This window comes from Tyto alba, unplaced genomic scaffold (genome assembly GCF_018691265.1).
Source record: "Tyto alba isolate M040663 unplaced genomic scaffold, T.alba_DEE_v4.0 Super-Scaffold_40, whole genome shotgun sequence".
Taxonomy (NCBI): Eukaryota; Metazoa; Chordata; class Aves; order Strigiformes; family Tytonidae; genus Tyto; species Tyto alba.
In genome coordinates, this window is record NW_024881316.1 from 14,581,589 (window position 1) to 14,602,462 (window position 20,874).

At 37.0% G+C, this 20,874-nt stretch overlaps 1 protein-coding gene across 1 annotated transcript in view; it reads left to right on the forward strand.

Annotated features, from left to right (window-relative positions):
* ELOVL4 (ELOVL fatty acid elongase 4) overlaps window positions 1–18,736 on the forward strand; it is a 36,575-nt gene extending 17,839 nt beyond the window's left edge. Inside the window, exons 2-6 of the mRNA XM_042803400.1 lie at window positions 643–830; window positions 4,154–4,234; window positions 10,854–11,025; window positions 13,278–13,405; window positions 13,921–18,736. Of these exons, the coding sequence (XP_042659334.1) occupies window positions 643–830; window positions 4,154–4,234; window positions 10,854–11,025; window positions 13,278–13,405; window positions 13,921–14,196 (845 nt within the window). The 3' untranslated portion in view covers window positions 14,197–18,736. The remainder of the gene's footprint in view (window positions 1–642; window positions 831–4,153; window positions 4,235–10,853; window positions 11,026–13,277; window positions 13,406–13,920) is intronic.
* The last annotated feature ends 2,138 nt before the right edge of the window (window positions 18,737–20,874 follow it).

Consider the following 20,874-nt stretch of genomic DNA (forward strand, 5'->3'; position numbering starts at 1 on the left):
AAGGAAACTGTAAATAAAACCTTTGTCTCCAATATAGCAGCACAGATTAACTAGAACCATCTCTTTGAACTCTTTTATTTAGTTGTTTTCCAGTAGCGTTGTTAGTATTCTGTCTGAAACATGAGACTGACCTACATCAAATAGCAAAGGTACTTGGTTAGCATCATACAACCTGTATAAAATTAATAGGAGGCTTCCTAGTGCCTAATTTTTAACTAATAAAAGCTATTAATTTTGTCAGTATTTTGCCAAATTCGTGTATCTTTCATTTGCAGTGGTGTTGAATATTTGGTTACGTTGCTGCTGCAGTCACTATTCATCATAAGCAAAATTGGTTTTTGGGGGATTAATGGGTTGGATTTGGGCTCATGTGATTGTTTGCTTTATTTTTTTGGATTGTAGAACTGGACAATAGAGCTTGTATGACATAATGAATGTCTGTGAGGTAATGTGATAGAGAGGGTTTTTTAAAAGCTATTTTTTTTTAACCTTCCTGGAAAGAACGAGTGTATTGTGTTTCTACTATCTGATGCAGCTATTCCAGGAGAGAATAACACTTAACAAATGTAATGTTTAAAATGATGATGAAACATATATTGTTCAGACCTTGTTGACTCCTTCTGTTTGCTTCACCCCTCCCAGACAAACGTGTTGATGATTGGCCCTTGATGCAGTCTCCATTTCCAACATTGACTATAAGCACTATTTATCTCCTCACTGTCTGGCTGGGTCCCAAATGGATGAAGACAAGAGAGCCCTTCCAGTTACGTTTCCTGTTGGTTGTTTACAACTTCGGAATGGTTCTACTCAACTTCTTCATTTTCAAAGAGGTGTGTATGCCCTCTCGCAGGAGGGAATTCCTATTTAAGTTTGAGGGTGTCTACAGATTGCAAAATGAAAATAATGTTACATATGCATGATGTCTATTGAGGGTGAAAGTTTTGCTTGCTTTTAAAGCTGAATTTGCCTTTGATATAAGTATTTTTGTAGCTAAGTACATTCTGTTTGAGAAAAAAATGCACAAAATGAGTATATAGAGAGAATTTGTGTACTAGCTATTCCAAGTTCTTCTTATATTTATGTCAGTCAATCTGTCCAGTATTTACACTAAAATCCATAGAGATTTAACACTTGTAACTGACTTTTTTTTTCTTTTTAATAATCCTAAAGGGTGTCAGAAGGTATTTGTTAGAAATTGAGGTGTTTGGTGCTTTCCATGTATTTATCATCTTTAGAAATTCAGATGTCCATTGTCTGTAGTGAGGAAAAGTATCTAGTCTGTAAATTATCTTTTAGAATAAAAATTAAGTGAACTGTATCTTCAAATAAAAATAAAAGGATTTAGTCTTCTAATATTTGGTTTGCAATGTTCTGAATGTGTTGATTTAAAAAAAAAAAAATCAGTGTTGCTTCATTCCTCCTTTGTTAGTTTTTTTGTACAGAGGAAATTACAAGTAACAATGCAGTGGATCAGCTCTTTAGCAGTATCTAAGTGGGATTACTTAACAGTTTGCCAATCATTATTCAAGGATAGCTGTCCAGAATATAGCTGATGTTAAGGAGTAGTTTATGCTGCTGTGACTTTGCTCATGTGGGTTAAGAGTCTTCCTCCTGGATGACTTTGAATCATAAATTTGCAAAACCTGTTTCCAGAAATAAGCGAATGAACAGAGCAGTTAAAAGTACAGCATTGCAGAATTCTTTTTCTGGCTGTCTGTTCTGTACTTTTGCCAGGAAAGCATGGCATATCTGATGATGATCCGCATATTGACCCTTCCCCAGAGCTTCCATAGTAAAATCACTAACTGATTTCAGCCTTTTTTTGAGACATGGTAAAATTTTAGCCATCACACCTTAGTTGTCATTTTGTCTAAATTGCTTCCTTGCACTATTCAACTAAGTAATAAAATACTACATGTACAACAGAATTTAATGCTGACACCCAAGGATAGTTGTAGGAATGGATGAAATCCAATCATCTTGGCAGGTTAAAACTGAAACTCCACTGAAATGAATTCTGCAGTGGTTTTGCCACGTCTGCCTTTTTCACTTATTCTTATAAATTGGTTTGTTTTATCCATAAGATGAATTATACCAGATTTGTGGTCAATTAATTTTCAAGCCTATGTTGCTTATAACACGTGTTTGTGTGGCTTTTCCAAATCACTGAATTAACATAAAAATGGATGGGACTACAAATACACATTTGCTGCTGATAGATTAAAAACTTATAAATTTAGACACAGGCAGAGGTTCTAGTTTCCGGCTATTTCAAATGGGAGGTTGTTATTCAATGGATGTTAAGGCTATGGATACAACATTTACAGAAAGTGTCTTTTCTTGATCTTAGAGAATGACAGGAAGAAGGTGCTCAAGTTTCAATTGTTCCTTTTAACCAGCCAACTTCTGCTTCAGTCTACATGAGGTTTACAATACCAGTGTGCCACTCTTGTAATTCACATCAGTGAAATGTAATTGTTACGAGTAAAATGATACACAGTTTGTGTTTTGTGAATGACTAAAATTTTCAGGTATTGCTGAGAACAGAATTTGAATGTGAATTACCTTTAACTATTCATCCTGATGGCAAACTGTATTGTTCATCTGTGATAATTTACATTAAAATTATAAGTCCATGAAACACTGATAGGTTGTCCAGTCCAAGACTGACATATGTTGGACCCAAATTCAGATTCAAATTAAGAGCAAATTTTGCCTAGGACATGCAGAAGTCCCAGATGCATAGCCCCTATTTTGCCACAGAATCTTGTATTTCTTTTTCTACTTTGTTGCAGTCTGATTAAGTCGATTTACAGCCTTTTGCCAAGTGAACCTTGGTCAAATTACCCAGTAGGTCGCAGTAGAGGTTGGTTAGTTTCTGTAACAGCACAGACTAAACTGTTCCTTGCTCTTCTCTGATATGATCAGATGTGCTCATGCCTCTGTGGGACCACACTGGAGAGTAGTGATGTTACAGCAGATTGTAAATGGACTCAAATAATGCAGAAGTAGTTCGGTTTCTTTCTTAGGGTCATTTTTGTGTACAGTTCTTTCATTTCCCTCCTTTAGCAGACATGTGCAGCAAGTAAGTCTAGAGTTTTGTGAGGTTTTGTATGTTGGTTTTATCTGGATAACACTCGTCTCTGCATCTGTCTGCACTCCTAGTGCTGTGTGCAAGATGAGATACCGAGTTAAACACAAGTTCAGTCTAAATAAGATGGAAGTCAGGTTAGTGGTAAGAACAGTCAGTGCCTTACCCATGTTTATTTTGGAGATCTTTTTGTATCACCCTTCTTTACTTTTACAGCTCATAGTTTACAGGTTATGTCTGCTCCACTGCTGTCTTCTTTTTGATCCTTGACAGGGTGGGATTAACTGGCTTTAAATAATCTTGGATCATAAAATTTATGAATGTCAAGATTAGAAGTATTACTTGAACCTTGTACAGCTCTAGGCAAGTGTTCTTCTTTCCAATGGGAACTTGCTCCAATGTCAAGTTTATCTTCTCCTGTCCAGGTTATTGAAATGTGCTTTATTTGGAGTGGCCCTACAGGACCACTTCATGTGCTTTAGGCCATTTCTGTTGGCACAAAATGGGGAAATTTTCTTCATTCAGTTTCTCTCAATATGTTTTATGGGTGCTCAGCATTGGCTGTTTCAGGGTGTGTTTTCTGGATTTTGATTGGTACACTGTTTTAAGAATAGTAAACCCAAATTACCTAATCCCTGTCTCTTGGAGAGAGTTCTCTCACATCCATCATGGGAATAGCATTTCTGTCATTCATAGTGAAAGTTATTAGTTATTTTCTGTCTCTGAAGCTGGAGGTGTCAGTGGGAATACTCATGTTTGAATAGTTTATGATTGTACTGGAATTCTTACTAATGTGTACAGGGCTCTAATTATCTGGGAAGAAACAGGCAGGGAAAAATGAGTACTTTCTTTTTAATTTACAAGAAAAAAATAGGTACTGTGTAACAATGGGTTGTTAGAACTAAACATTGGCTTTCTTCAATAGTATTCTCAGGACTCATAAGGATATTTTAAATATCTCTGTTCAGGTAAGTTTGATTTAGCAAGAAATTTGATGATAGTTGTTATGAACATGCTTTATGTAGCGTCTTTCTCCTCATATTTCTCCTTTAATATTTTCAGCTGTTTTTGTCATCAAGAGCTCGAGGGTACAGCTATGTCTGCCAGACTGTGGATTATTCAGATAATGTTTATGAAGTTAGGGTGAGTACTTATTTTTTGTATCTGTATATGAATGTGTGTAACATATAGCTCTGCATGATGGTTTAAGTCTTGTCTGACAATAGTGTTTTCAAAGTTCTGCTGTCAGCCATGTCTGTATCCGTTATATCCTCACAGCCTACTTCAGGTTTGACTACATTGCACATAGCAGGTTTAATCAAAGTGCATCACTGTATTTGCACTAACTTTCATCTGACTGCTAGAAGGGTAGTCTTAAAGATACCATCCTTGGCTTCATTTGCGGTTGTACAATCCATGATAAACTTTGTATACATGCTTTGGTTCCTAGACCTTGCCGAAGTTTATGATACCAGGGTAACCACAGTAAAGGTGTAGTGTTCTAGCCATATCAAAACAAGTAAAATTTGTCAGCATATACTGTGATTGCACTTCACTCATACTGGTGAGGCAGCTTTTGTCTCCTTTACCCATGTTTGGCTTCCTGAGGTCTTGCTGGCTTCTGGCAAACGTATATTATCAGTGCATTTCATTGTAGTAGATTAGATTTCAAATATGTGTTTTTTGGAAAGCATTCAAATTAAAATCAAAGTGCAGTTGGTTGTTAATTTCCATAACACTGTTGATTAGCTCATGTACTAGATCTTACCTTCTGGCAGAGCTGACACTTGAGAATCTCTCAGCTGTTCTTGCAAGTTTCACCTGCAGATTAGAACATGTTCCTGAAAATGTAATGAAAGTGTGTTATAGTCTAAATACATCTAGTATTTATAACACATTTCAAAAAATGTCCGTCTTCAAGATGACTGTTTGTGGGTAGTAATACTCAAAAGCTTGTGCACATAGCAGGGGTGGTAGTGAGAAGGATAAGTTTGAATCTTATACTTTATGTAAAATGGCTGATATTGCAGAACAACTCTATGTAGATTTTTATTGGCTTTATAGCAGTCAGATATCATTTGCCTTTGCCAATACTATGCACTCGCTATTTTGGTTACTGAAATACTTCTGTTTAAAAATTTGTTTACAAAAAAATCTAGCCAAGTATAACAAATGATTGTCAGAGTTTTTTCAATAGATAAGCAAAATAGAATGCCCTCGTACTCAGCTGGAAGACACTGAGAACTGGCCTGGCATATATTGAAGGAATTTTTATATTAGCTAAGTACAAGAGGTAATGACTTTTAGTATGTAGAAATTCGGGTTTGTAGCCTCACTTTTAGATGCACTTGTTGTGGGAGACTGTGGAAAGGTTAAACCTGCTCAAAAATAATATCTCATGTTTTGTTCATAATGCCAAAGTATTATTATACAACGAAATAAAGGCAAAATGGCCCGCACAATGTATTCATTACATATGGTATGTCCAGCAAAGAAAGGTTGCTCTAGCAACATCTATTCTTTGGTTTTCCTGACTTTCTGAGTTTTTTGCAAATTTGTGGATTTGCATAAACTTTATTTTTGAAGTTTGAAGTTGTAACATGTTTGGTTTGCAACTGAGGGAGTTGAAGAAGCAGGGAAAATTGAAAAACTTCACTGAAGTTGTTGCAGCAACCCTGTAGTATGTTGCCATTCACGACCTTTATCTTGATCATTATCTGGTAGTTCTTCTGAATGAATTCTCAATTTAGGTAAATAAGTTGCAGGTAGAAAACTACATTTTCCACAAATGTACCTTGTCAAAGTAAAGAGTCTGGGATACGTTTCTGACCAGCTTTACAGTGGATCATGCTCTGCATTTAGAAGCTATGTTTTTGGGTTTTGATGCTGTAAGACAAAAAAACCCCACACAAACCTCCTCAAGATTCGTTTCACCATCATTTTTTATAACATAAACCTGCAAAAGCAATTCTAAAATGTAAGTAAATGTGGCCTTCTTGCAGTTTTGAGTTTACAATTGATAAACCTTGTAGCACGTCTCCCACACTCTTTTAATAGATCTAGATACTAAACGTCTAGTATCCATTGGCACTGGGTTTTGTCTAACAAGAAATGCTGCACTGCAGTAGTAGAATTAATTGCAAATGCAATAACTTTATTTGTAAGAGAATGAGCAAAGAAGTCCTGTATTGATCAGATAAAGGAGACTGGGACTAACTCAAATGCAAGCAGCACTGGGCTCAGAACGTATTATGGAACGTGCTCTGGAGCACAACAGTTCATATATGACTTGTGGAGCTTAGGAAGCTGGAACAAAGTAATGAGAAATGTGACACTAATTGCATATGATGGTCCACATGGCAACACAGGAGCCCTGGTATGACCTCTGTTTCTGTCTTTTTGGGAATGTGCCACTATGATGTTGCCATGTATGTTGCTATGTAGTGCCCCGTTTTGACCAAAACTTTTGTTCAAAATGAGGTGTCAAGAAACCACCCTTTCTTCCTCAAGGGAGTACAGAGAGCTGTTAAACAGTTCCAAACAAAAAGGTTTGGCTATCCTGGGTACCAGAGAAGGTCTTTCATCTCCTCTCCTCTCCAGCCCACATTGTATGTCAAGACAGTAAGGCAAGGATGATTTCAAGGGAACAGGGTAGGGGCATATGGTGACACTGCCCCCATATAGTGTAGGAACATCAGTGATTTGTAGCTCACAGACCTCTTAAGCCAGACCTAGCCTTTTTGTTTTGCCAGCTTTTAAGGGAATATTCTTCCATGAATTGTTACATTTTCTTCAACTTTATCAAGCTTTTGGCTTTCACTAACAATTAATTCTGTGAGTAGTATGAAGAAGTTGGTCCTCTGATTTACTGTTTTGAACCTACCCTTATTAATCTCTTCCAATCTCCCCTGGTAGTTATTCTGCAAGAGGCAATGGATTACTAGAACAAGCAGGGATGGAAATTAGATTCCATGGTTGCAGAAATAAACTCCTTTCTGAAGGACTTCTGGATGTAGTAAGTAGACACCTTACTGACTGCTGGCAGGAAGTTGAGGAGTGTGTTTTATAATTGGTTGTATAAAAAAATTAAAATCTTCATAGCAGACAAGAAAGAAAAGGGAAAAGAAATCCTCAAGAAGGGATTTTGAAGGAGCTCCAGCTGCATCTTGAAAGAGCTTTTTTTGGTTATAGCTTAGGAGTCAAAATAATAAATGCAAAGGGCTGAAGTGTTAAATCCATGCTTTGTAGTAATTCTTTGGAACTTCCAGTATTTGAAGTGAACAATTTCCTAACACTGGCTAACTTATGACATGTTAGTGTCTGTGAGCAGTCACTTCCCCCTCTGCTTACACTTGTGCATCCTTATTTCCCAGGTCAAGATTCATCTATTTTGTTAACATTTCTGAAGATCTGAGAATTCAGAATCGGGCTGTATGAATTAGTTAGTAACTGTGCTGGTTGTAATCATAAAGCTGAGCTGTGGCTGTCTTCCGTATTGCAGTTGTAATCTGCATTTGTTTGCATTTATGTGTAGAGCTTGAGTGGTTTCCTCTTATGAAATAAATATAATAATAATTTACTTTAAACTTTTGTGAAAATGGAACTTGACTTAACAAAATAGATTTCACGGTCCTGTAAACAAAATTCTGTAACTGAAGCTGGGAAAAGAGCTCTCTTTAAAAAACACTTTCATTTTTCATTATACTGTTAACTTCTAAGAAGTACCTGTCCTTTCAAACCCGTTAATGGATAACTGTCCCCAGCCTGAAATGAGAAAAGGGAGTGCAGGAGCAGAGTCCCGGGTTAAAACAGGCCTCTGTTCAGAAACTGTGCAGCAGGCAGAGGTCATGGGATTGGACCTCTTGTTGACCCCCTTAATCCTTGGCTGTAATGTAATCTTTCTGTGTCATCTGATGTTTTAACAGACTTAAATTGGCACATATGAAAATTGCCAAAATAGGTATGTTTGTGACTAGTATATTAATTTCAGGAATGTGCCCTTTTAATGCCTTTTTTTTTTCTTTTTTTTAAAGTTCAATCTTTCTTTCATGCTGTGTCCAAAGAAAGGCTACAGGTTAGGTCCTAACTTCTGATGCTTTGCAGAAGTTTAATGGTAGCCATCTGCTCCCAACATATCTTACATATCAGTGTATTATTCTACTTTTTTTCTGCACCTATAAGCTGATGATCAAAATGTCTGCGTAAGTCATAGGGAGCACTGAAATATATCATCAGTACATGAAACCTATCAGGTTTGAGAATAAATGGTAGTAAAATCTGATGATAGGAAGAGAGCAAAAGAGCTGTCAGGCAAAAAAATCTATAGGAACACACAAACCAGCATGTGTAATCCTGCAAAGAAATGGAGGCTGTTATTGTTCTTAAGTGATGGGAAGCATTTTGATTGAAAGTTCAGCTAATTTTGATCCATGGGCTGTAATTGTTTTCTATGCAAGGCAGGTGGAATTCAAAAGAAGAGAAATGAGATATGTTAAGTGGTTTGTCCAAGAGCATACAGTGAATTTGTAGCATTTTGGGCATAAACCATAAGAATTTTTGTTGGATTTTTCTCCACTTAAATTTTGTTATGTGTCATACAGTAAATTGGCTATTTGCTTGTTGGCTGTTTGGCTTATTGTTTCACTGTTTCTTTAACAAAATGCATATTGGCTTTGTAAGAGATTTTATGGCAGTTTGCTTGAAACTGAACTGATCTACTGGTTCTTTAAAGGTTTCTCGGAAGGAAGGACCTCCAAAGAGTTTAAGTATTGTGCTGGCTTGTTGTTTTATGGATATAGTCCAAAGTGTTTGTTGTAACTCATGAGATTAAAAGATGCTTATCTTAATTTATTTAAGAGATGCAGCTTTAGCAAAGATCTGTAAAAGATGCTGGACTGTTATGCTAATCCATGGCTGTGAGACAAAGCCTTGATGTGGGTGTTATTAAACACCTGACTACCTGTCTCAGAAGCAGAACTGTACTGGATATTGAGCAATATATATATATATACATAAAAATATATATATGTATATATATATATGGTTCTTGCCGCTTGCCTGTGTGTCTAGGAACTCCAAGATCTGTGGGACTCACTTTTTTCTCATTAAACCTCTCTCCAACTTTGACAGATATTAGTATTTTTTTATATAAAATTGACAAAAGCCTGCCTCCTTTTCCTGAGACCTGAATGGGCTAAACCACACTCAGAGTGAGAGGGTATTCATTAATGGATACATAGAAGCCTGCAGTTTGGCAACAGTAAGTTGTGCAGTCCCTTTGGGAAACTGCAGAGTCTGCAATGCAGATCTGCGGCACTCCTCTGCTCCTGTGCTGCTTTTTTACTTCTGCTGTAATTTCTCCTGAAATGGTCACCGGTCCAATTATGGCTGTGAGAAACTTACTCTGAGCAGAGATGCATTCCTTTCCTGCTAGTTTGAGGAAGTAGAGGAAAACACGATGCAGAGCTGTAGCATTGCTCTGTACTGCACGTTCTCCTGATTCCCCTTTCTCTCGCTTGCCTAACAGTATGTGTGTATTTTAGAAGGGAAGCTATTGCTGTCTGAACTTTTTCTCTTCTGTCTCCCCTTGGGATCTGAAGGGGTGGTGGGGTTATTTCACACCACGTCAAGGTAAGAAAGTCTAATTTGCCATCAGATGAGTCCTGAAAGATCAGGTGAACTTCTTACAAATAGGTGTGTTGTGACATTGTCTGTTTTCCTTGCTGATGGTGTCATTTCTAACTCTCTTCTTTTTTTTCTTTTTTTTTTTTTTTTTTTTTTTATTTTCATTCTCTACGTGAGTCACCATCTGGGATATGTTCTGGTCCCACCCTTGCATAACAAGCTAGATGACTTACAATGCCAGCAACTAGACTTGTTGCTGTGCTTTGGGATCAGGAAGGGAGTCCCCACCACCACTATACCCCCATATCATAGTATTAGCAAATTGCTACACAGAGCTGCTGGGCTTTATCTGGTACAACAATATCCCGATTTCAGCAGGAAGCCATGTTTATGTTGAATCTTGGGCAAGATTCACTGTGATGGGTGGATTAGAAAAAGAGTTTTGGGTGTGTAGCATTGCCCTGTTGGGTAGATGGGTTGTATCTCTGCAGCTTGTGTGTCTCTCGTGATCTCATTTCTTCTATTCCCTGAATGGCACAGAGCCACCTGGGGAATGCTGTTTTCCAGAGGGGGTTACGGAGCAGACCAGAAGAAGCTGAGGAGAATATTGCTCTAAGGGATTTGAAATCTGTATCTCACCTAGCTTGTAAGAGTGATTTGGTATTTTCCCACCCATATACCTGTGGTACTGAAAGAATTTTATATAAGGTTTCAACCTTTGCAGTTTCATTTTATCATCATGTTTTGGCCTTGCTGTTCTGACCACATCAAAGTGTTGCCTCATTAGTATGGGAAGCCCTGTGGTAGTCTTCTCCTGCAAAGCTTAGGATAAAGAATGAGGACACAAACTCCTTACATCTAACTGGTAAAAGAGAAGGCAAAGCTTTTAATTATGTTAGCTCTTTTTTGTGGCTGTGATTTGTGCACAGTAGACTCAGAATAGTACTTCCATGTCCAGAATAAATAAATGGAGTTGTTGTTCTCATACCATCAGATGTTTGATGACTCCACCTCAGCATTTACCAGAATTTGGGGAAGGAAGGGGTATCCTTCTCTTGCAACAGCTAGGTGGAGAGAACTTGATTCCATTCAGCCTGGAATCACTAAAACTTCTTTGTTGTCTTTTTTTTCATTGCAGATAGCTGCTGCTTTATGGTGGTATTATGTTTCTAAAGGAATTGAGTATTTGGATACAGTATTCTTCATCCTGAGGAAGAAATTTAACCAAATTAGCTTTCTTCATGTCTATCACCATTTCACCATGTTCACCTTGTGGTGGATTGGTATTAAGTGGGTTGCAGGTGGACAAGGTGAGTTCCCTTCCTCCAATACCCTTTTGACTGGACACAATGGAGAATTATTATTGTTTGGGAGCAATGGAAAAAAAATTTCATAAACTTAACATTATAATATACAAGAGTGTTTAAATTGCACTGAAGCAGCACAACAGCTTTAATGCGTACAGTCTTCCTCTGTGGGAAAGATGGGGGAGGAAAAGATAACAGGGCAGTAATCTAATGAATTGCAAAACTTTTTTCTTTTCTTTTTTTTTTTTTTTTCTTCATGGGCTTCAATTACAAGCCTGAAGTTCTGTCTTCAAAATTATCTGTATTCTGTATGAAATAAAAAGATGAACGTATCTTGCCTAACTTTAATTTTTGCAGATACAGAGAGCTGCAAAATCTAATTACGGGCCACAATCTGTGTGCAAATGTAATGAAGTTAATGGAGATGTTATTTTGGCATTGTATCTGAGTTTGGGGTTTGCTTTCTTTTTTATAAAGCACATATAAAATTCTGAAACCTTCCCTTGAAGGTGAGCCAATAAATTTGTCAATTAACTTTTAAAACCTATTTGTAATGACACAAGTCTATAGTTCACTATCAGCCTCTTTTTTTTTTTTTTTTTTTTCCTTGCTTCCTTGCTAAAGCCCCCATCAAAGAATTTTATTCCATTGTACTTGCCACATCCTCCCTTGCCGGCATTGTATCCTTGTTTCTGTTGTTTTGCCATGTCTCTCTCAAATTATCAGCTCTACAGAGCTAAGGGCTTAGGGAAAATACCCTGTTTTGTTTGTAATGTGCTTTGTAGGCTTAAGACACTGAGAATAACATATAGTAAACAGCATACCTAACTAATATTTTGGGGTTTTTTGTCAAACCACACTAATACTTAATGCATGGGGGGTTTATGCTTTCATTTACTATGGATATCTTGTACTGAGTAGTTAATTATATTCAAAAGAAGAAATATTTAAAATGAGTATCTGTGTCTATCCTTGAATTTCTCCCAAGTAATATTCAGGATGCAGGTACTCAAGCAGACATTTCACGATCTTTATTGGCTACTGCACCCATAAAATAAGTTTATTGGAGACTGGATGCTTACTTGCTGTCTTACCTAGAAATTCCCTGGATATCTGAAAATGCCCTCTCCCCTATTTCCTTTTCAGACTTTTCATGCTTAATACCAGCAGTTTTCAATACAACAGTTGCAACTATTTTCAAATTTATTTCAAGTTTTGGTGTTCTTGCAGTGCCACTTAGTTTCTAGCCCCTACAAAAGGAGAAGCAACAGTTGCTCTTCTGCATTTATGTAGCACTACTGCATAACTGTAGCTACATCTATGTTCTTCTGTTTTCTGGTTGGTAGCACATTGCTTACATAGACAGATCTATTACAAACTAGACCCTATTATAACTAACTGGGTTTCGACCACGTGGGCATTTGAGCTGTTTGATGTCAGCAGTTACTGTCTGTATTGCCCTAACCTTATACATTAGAGCCCTTTTGAGCCTCTCTGGCCATGTAAGAATACCTTAACAAGGTATAATTTGTTTCTGTTAAATGGCTGCTAATCTTGATAGAATGAAGAGATCTTAGTGCAAATGCAAGCTGTTGTCTTTGTTTCCAGCATGGATCATTCTGGATCAAGTTTTACTCTACATTTATATATTTAAGAATGCTGGATATTATAAGTCATGAATAAGGAAACTAAAGATGAGCAATTTAGACAAACTCACTTGGCAGTGCCCTTAGATGCCTTGTAGCCACAAGTGAAGTTTTGCTTTGTATGATTGTTTTGGCCTATTTAATCAGACTTCCACATGAGTTTCTTGACTTGCTGAGAAATGGACCTTGTGCATTTAAATATAGTTGAAAAGACTTAAGTTCAGAACCTGATACTTTATACTTTGCATTGTGAAATACAGCTTTTAATAGTCGTTTAGCAAAAAAATTGCAGTTATACTACAATAACTAATGTGGAATCCATGTGATTTATGTCTGTTCAACAAAAATCTTATGAAAAACTTTTGCATAAGTAGTTCCATGAAAGATGTTACGTACTACTTGTGTGAACAGCTATTTGTGTCAGCACATGTTGGCGGTCAGGTCTATACTATACTATTGAATATTTCAGAGATGGAATCCGGGCACGTCTTGTGCTTTATAATTTTTACTATTACATGAATAATACTAAAAAATACCTCTTTTTTTTTTTTTTTTTTTTTTTTTTTTTTTCAAAATTATATGGCAATCTTCCCTTTTGTTTCTGAACAGCTTTTTTTGGAGCTCAGATGAATGCATTTATTCATGTCATTATGTACATGTATTACGGATTAGCTGCCTGTGGCCCTAAATTTCAGAAATACCTGTGGTGGAAACGATACTTGACCATATTGCAATTGGTAAGTAAAATTTCTCCCTTTACGTCAGAAGGTGTTGCCTCTGATTGGATTTGCATTTGCAGAGTTTTGGAACAGACGCTGCTCCTTCCAAAAGTTCTTAGCTGCCTGATACTCACAGCTCAAGTTAAAATACTTCCTGGAGATGGAAGTATTTATTTAATTTCTCAGAAAACACGCAGCACAGATAAGAGTTGTGTGAGTAAAGTCTCGTCCTACTTTACTGGTTGTTTGGTTGCAACTGAATTTCAAAAACCTGTTCAAAAGGTAGAAAAAAATCCAGATCCCTTAATGTCTTCTCATTTCCCTATTTCTGAAGACTGGTGCTAGGCACTGCAATAAATTCCATGTCCCTGGTCAAGCATATGTGTGCATGCGTGATGTGTCAGGCAGATACAGCTTTCTAACCCACTCCCAATTTAGCAGTTTTCATAACTTTATGCATTGGTATACACTGGTGCAGTCACACCTACAGAATATATCCAGACCTTTTTAATTCAGTATTTTCTGTCTTTCAGGTGCAGTTCCATGTGACTATTGGCCACACAGCCTTGTCTATTTATATTGATTGTCCTTTCCCTAAATGGATGCACTGGGGTGTAATTTTCTATGCTGTCACCTTCATTTTCCTGTTTGGTAACTTCTACTATCGGACATATAAGCTGCCCAAGGAACCTGTAAAGAATGGCAAAATAGCAAATGGTGCTGTTGCAAATGGAGTAAGCAAACGAGAAGAAAATGCAGTAATGGAAAATGGAAAAAAGCAGAAAAAGGGAAAAGCAAAAGGAGAGTAACTTGATCCAGGCCTTAACCATTGTTGGCAGTGAGGAACCTCCAGTTTGGTTTATAAAAGGAAGAAAAAACCACTATCTGTACCAATTAACCTTAGGTTACTGAAGAGCTAGAACAGAGATATTTTCATTATTTATGAAGATTGTTTTAAGAACAACACGAAAGTTGAATTTCTATTGTAATTATGTAATTATCATGCATATGGTCTCTGTGTAAACTTGTAGACTGCTGGTGTTGGTGAATGTAAGGAAGAATTGCAGTTGATTCCATATTTAGCAGTCCAAAAGTTAATACTACCATTGATACAGGCAGTTCTGTTGGCACCCACATTTCTTTGCGGGAGGGAGGGGGAGGAAGTAGTATTTGGATACTTGTGTTTTCTTTCCAGAAAATTATTAAATTTCAAATTATGACACATTATCTAATCAAAATGTGCAACTTTTCTTGTCCTCCTTGGAGAGTATTTTCAGACACATTATGTTTATGTGCTGTCAGAACAGTGTTTGACTTTTCGGACATTACTTGATTTAACTGAGTGTCTGTTACAGGTTTTTTTTGTTTTGGTTTCGTTTTTTTTTTTGTTTGTTTGTTTTTGGTTTTGTTTTGTTTTGTTTTCTTGTGTGGAAATATACCTACCTCTTCATCCGCTGAAAAGAATATTGAGCATTAAACAAGTGGTTTCTGAAAGATGGAGTCCTCTAATATAAATATCCTTTAACACTAATTCAGGAGAAAATATGATTTCCTGTGGGAGTAAAAGGGATTTGGGTCAGGATTTTGTGGTCAAGTCATCAATAACCTTTTTTGGTGTAAACTTAAATTTTGGAGTGGTACTTTTAGTACAGCTAAGTGGAAAAAAAAATGTTTTAAGAATGTATAAATATGAAAAAATACATTGTTTGAAGCAAGCAGTGAAAGTAGGCCTGCTGCTTGTTGTCCGTGACCTACATTAAACCTGCGGTGCTGATTGATACTGAAAATGGTAAAGTATTATGGTGGAGAGAAAACAACGATATGTAATTCCATTTAGAAATACTGCATGTATGGGTAGTCATGCTAACTACAAGACAGTCACTTTAATTGGAGAGAGAATTCAGTTTAAAAGTACTAAATACAGAAAATATAAAATGTTGAAAATGCTGCTACTGCTTGATACCCATCAAAACTCTATTTGTTTAGACACTTGCAGACAATGTATTGCTAGTAGTCAGGCTGCCATTTTAATGTGAATGTCAGAGATGGGCTTCTGAAACTATTTCCAAAATATTCTCAGCTCTTTTCAACCTAATTGACAAAGTTTTTCTGCTAAACATTTTTTAGTCAAAAATGCTGAAAGAAGTAGAAGCCTTTTAGTTGGCTTTTCATCTTACATGATATATTAATGGACTTCTTACTGCTCCTTTTGTGAAGAAAATATGGAAAGAGTTCTTTTCCTTCCAAATAATGTGATTGAGAGATGTTTTGAGCTGCTCAGCATGCAATGAGCATAAAACAGGGGTAGAATTAGAAACCATCTCCTGAACTGCCATGTTTCTTGTTCATCACTGCAAGAGCTGAGTTGTTGCTGTCTAAATGCATTCTTCCCAGCTCTGGTCAAAAACATATTCATAGTTAGTGACAAACTTGCATCCAGCAAGTGACACCATTGTTGCAGGAAAAAGGTACACGGAGCTGTAGGTGTAAAGTGTGTGACACGTTTCATAGTCTTTGCATCTCAATTATCCATTTGTCTGTTTATATGTAAATAGGTCACATCTTCTGTGTCTCAGGTTTGTCTCTTGTCTCTACACTAAAAACTGTCTAAACCCAGAAAAGAGTTCCTAGGAAGAAAAAGGGTTGGACTAGTCTCTTGTATTCAGAAATAACTCCTCATGCTGGAGTCGATTCATCTGGAAGGTAGTTCATCCATAATCTCCGCCACTGTGGATTTTATGGCAGAATTCAGGATTGTGAAAGAATGTCTCTGCTGAACTGTATTGCATGTGACCATTAAGTTTCCTATCTGCTGTGTCTTGTGATTCTTCCAGCCTTTGTACTGATGCTTTTTGCATTTGCGTAACTCAGTGTATTTAATGTAGTGTGGCATGGGGAAGAGGGATAGTGGTCTACCCTTTCTTCTTGGACAAATGTCACTACCCTTACCCAAGCCAAAATGCTGGCTCACTGAGTAACTCTGGGATGGCTAAAGAAACAAATAACTACAAAGCAAGCTCACAGATTTACAGCACACCTGCTACTCCAAGGTAATGGCTGGTGTGAATACACTTACCCTACTGTAAATTCAAGGTAGCTTACCCCACTTCGATTAAAGGGTAGCTTCTTTCTATTTGCCCTGGGATGTGGGCAGCTAACATAAATCTGTATTGTTCCTTGCACTGTGTTAAATTGGTTGTTCGCTCTGTCTTTCTTTCAGTAAGCCAGGTCAGATAAACTGATACTTTTAATGTGATCTAGTTCTGAAAGAGCATACTGAGAAGTATTCCAGTACAGGTTCAATTATGTCTTTGCTACACTTTGTAAAGTAAGAATTACTTACTTGTTGCATGTTGGCAAATATTTAAATAGCTGAAAGTCAAATCTCTACCCTCATCATGCATGGAAGCTGCTTAAAGTTGATAACAACTTGAAACTTATTGGCAGGACTTGAGTAGAATCCTACCCTCAAACTCTGGGGCACTTGGTAACTTTAAAGACAAAAAATGAAACAACGTTATTAAATTGCTGGAACACTGCTGTTTTGAGTCCATCATCTGCAACACGGCTTTCCTCGGTCTATTTATGATATATTTGATTGTTCATGTGACGTGAGTCCCATTATGATCTTCAATATAATGGCCTTACTAAATGTGCATTTTTGTAGGCATGGTCTTGAGTGCAATACTTCTGTTTCTGACTATACAGCCAGACTCACAGAATGCAGGGCTGAACTTGTACAGCTTTTTCTTTTTCAGAATTTGAGGCAGTGATGCCTGAATATATGAGGTACTGCCAGATTCATTAAAGTCATCCTTGAGTCCAAGGCACCTCAGAATTTTGCCATGAGAATAGAATATATGTATAAATGTGTGTTTGCTATACAGAGAACTGAACTTTCAGTTATAAAATCTACTTTGCATGGTATTTTTAAATTTTTTTTTTTTTATATAAATGCTTCCAATTTATTTAAAAGTGAAATTCAAACCATTTGGAACTTTTCTTTTTTTGCCAATGAAAAGTACTTTTTTTCTGAAGCTCTTGGACCAAAGTCTCATAATTATTTGATGCCATATAAGTGATACCATTTCATTTAGCTTCATCTCTAGCAGTGACAGGTGTTGGATTCTTCTAGCACTTTGTTAATGTAAAATAAATACAAATTATCTATATAAGTGTGTATATATATGTGTACACATACATTGTGTGTGTGTATATATATATATATGGGTTCTTAGCAAGTTCTTTCAATATATGAAGTAAATTATATTTCTTTAATGTGAAGTTGGCAGGAGATAATAGAACAGTTCCTACAGCTCAAGCAGTAAAATGAAGCAGTTTTCATTGATCCATAGATCCAATATCAGTCTTGCAGACATTAATAGTATTTGTCAGTCATTTTAGAGATAGGATGTCAGGAAAGCCAGAGCCATTTCTCCCAGTGTAATAAATATTTTGAGACATCAGTTGTAGATTCTGAGGCAAGGGACCTCAACTCAGAGGATCTGAGGAATTACGCTGTTTAATAGTAGGGATCAGTTTAGGAAACAGTATGAGTAACTTGCTCCAGGAAGGTTTTTGAAGTCGCTGCAATCAAATTCTCAGCTTAAAAAAGCATTTTAAAAATAAATAAATAAATGTTTCTCTGTAGGTTTGAAAGCAAGGCTTATTTGATTATATGACCATTAACTACTTCCAGCTCCAGATCAAAGATGAAGGCAAAATAAATATGCTGCACATTTTTTTTTTTTTTTTTTTTTTCAGGTTAACCTTAGGGCACTTGACCTCTGTGTGCTGGGGAGGCAGGTAAGGAAGGAGAGAATAGCTATTGTGCTGAAAAGTCTCATTCCTAAATAACTTTTGAGCACACTTGCTATCTCTTAAAAACTTGAGTAAAATTGTTTATGGTGCATAAATTTAAACTTTGCATGAAGTTAGTGTGGGATGAGGGTCATAATATTTAAACACATGTTTAAAATTAGATCTGTTCAGTAAAAGAGAATGGGTAGCTTATTAAGTATCTGGATATAATGTATTTATCTTGGCTAGAAGTACGGACTAATCCAATTTGGCACCTAAAGCAAGTCACCTATATGACATCTCATTGTGCTGCGGTCTGATGAGTTGGCCTCTTTGCTAACGTAAGCAGTTGGAGCTCCGTGGAAATCTGTGGGGTGGTTCCCTTTTACCTCAGCAGAGCACATTTAACCCTAAAGAACAGAGAAAATACTTGCTTTCTGCCAATATCCAAGGTGGATGAGGAAAATGTATGGTTCAGGATGCTGCTTTTTGCATAAGGTATTCATGCTTTTGTAAACAATAAAAATAAACATTACTTTTTTCATGCTGTTTGAGTTTGGTTTTATACATTCCATAGAATGTTCTTCTGTATCCCATCTTGCTTCCAGGTGCTTGCTAATTTTACAGAGTTGCACAGGTTGTGTTGATGTAATTGTTATGTAGCCCAAAAGCTTGAGAAAAAAATTTTGTGGCATTTTGAGGTTATGGGGACTTCATAATTTTGGCTGTTGCCCCAGAATGGTAGTCTCTTGATTTTTAAGTCACCCTTAGGGAGTCGAGTGAAGAATCAGATGTCCACTTAAACAAAAAAAATCACCTGGAATGTCTTCTAGCTGTACAGGACATATATCAGCATCAGGTTTGGTCCAAACACCATCTTAAGTCTGGGATAAACTGAAAGCATCAGATGGAGTTGGCCTTTCCTTCTCTTCCAGTATGGCTTGTTCTTGGAAATGCAGGAGAGGAAGGGAAGGATCTGGAAAGTGAAAAATGCATATAATTCCTGAATATAATGGTTCTAGCTATGAAACCTTCTCAATCAATCTTCTGTTTTGAGAAAATGTTGGTGAGAGGCTCTGCACACTGTACTTAAGGCTCCACATTGTTTGGTCTTGGAAGCATTAACAATGAGGAATACAATTAGCCACGTGGTTTAGCTTTTGCTGGACACCACATTGTGCTAATGTAATGTCTCTCATCCCAGGGAATCTGGAGCACTTTTGTCAGTAGGTGTAATTCACAGTTACATGTTGCTGTGTGCAGTAAGTTCCTTCATAGCTAGTCCACCAAGTATGATCTCTGTAATCAACCTTATAATACTGAGTTGCACCCATGTTGCACTCCTAGCAACTAAGTGCAAATAGCTATTCCGGATGTCAGGTAATAGAGAATCAAGTCTGCCATCGCAGCAGAATATGGTGTGGTCAATTATCTCTTGCATAATTCACAGATGTTGCTTCAATCCATTGCTTACACCCTTCCTGGAATCAGAAAATACACTAAGTGTTCAGAGCAGGATTTGTCTCTTAGATGTTTAACGTGGTGGTGGTAGGCACGTTGTCCAGGCGTCTTTTCCGTAATACGTATTCCCCACCAGTAATTAAAAATAAGCACATATGATCAAGTTAGATTCATCAGATTATCGAATAGAGTAGACTGGATGCTCTGTTCTTCATTTTCAGTTTTCTTTATTATATCACTTCCTAATGTCAAGGAAACTGGTGTTGGAGAAAGGGCTTTATTACCTGTTTGCTTACTCAGTTCAAAGCACTGGAGCTGCCACAAGAGAGCAGGTGAACGCAGGCTATAGCCTCAGACACAGGTGAAGCATGTACTCAGAGACAATTTTGAAGGCAGTACTTTCTATGGCTTAGTGCCTTTCAGTGTCTTTTCATGCTTCAGACTTCTAGGTAGCCTAATGAACACACGCACACTTTTCTATTGATTGCCTGATGTGTTAGTGACATCGCCTTTGACTTAATTGTAAAGATGCTTATTGATGGGCAAGATTATGGCTTTTTTGATCATCATGGCACCAGTTGTCTGGGGCCTGATTAGTGCACGCTGGTCTAATAGTATTAAAACAGTGCTGGCAGTTCCTGCCAGAGCACCATGCAGTCAGTACAGCTCGGAGGGGAAAAAGCTATTTGCATCTTGATTCAATATGTGGGAATTGGTATGAGCTTGTATGGCATCATTACTATCTGACAAATATTAGGTAGGTTTTAGTCTGCTAAATAAGAAGAAATCTTTGATTCTTGAAGTTATTCAAGTATAAATGTTATCTGTCCTTATCTTTAGGTTGAGAACTGTTATTCTTGCAGTGGTATCATCTTAATTGGGTTCACAAAAAAACCTTCATGCTGGTATCTTTTGGAGTGTGTTTACAAGAGAAAACTAGAGAAATACGAGAAATAACGTGGGCCAAAAGCTAGAGAACATCGAGTAGTTACTCCTCTAGTTTTTGCCCTTGCCTCTAGATGCTGCAGGAGTTAAATGACTGGTCTATAACTGTTACTGCTGTGTAGTTATTATTTATAGATGCTGTAACAGTATACAAGTAGTGTACTTGTGCATAAGTACATTCTGAAGTACATAAAAATTGCTTTGTCTTAAATTACAATGGAGTAAGCTATTTATCTAGCCAAAAGTGCTTGTAGTGGAAGTAATGACAAACATCGTAGTTC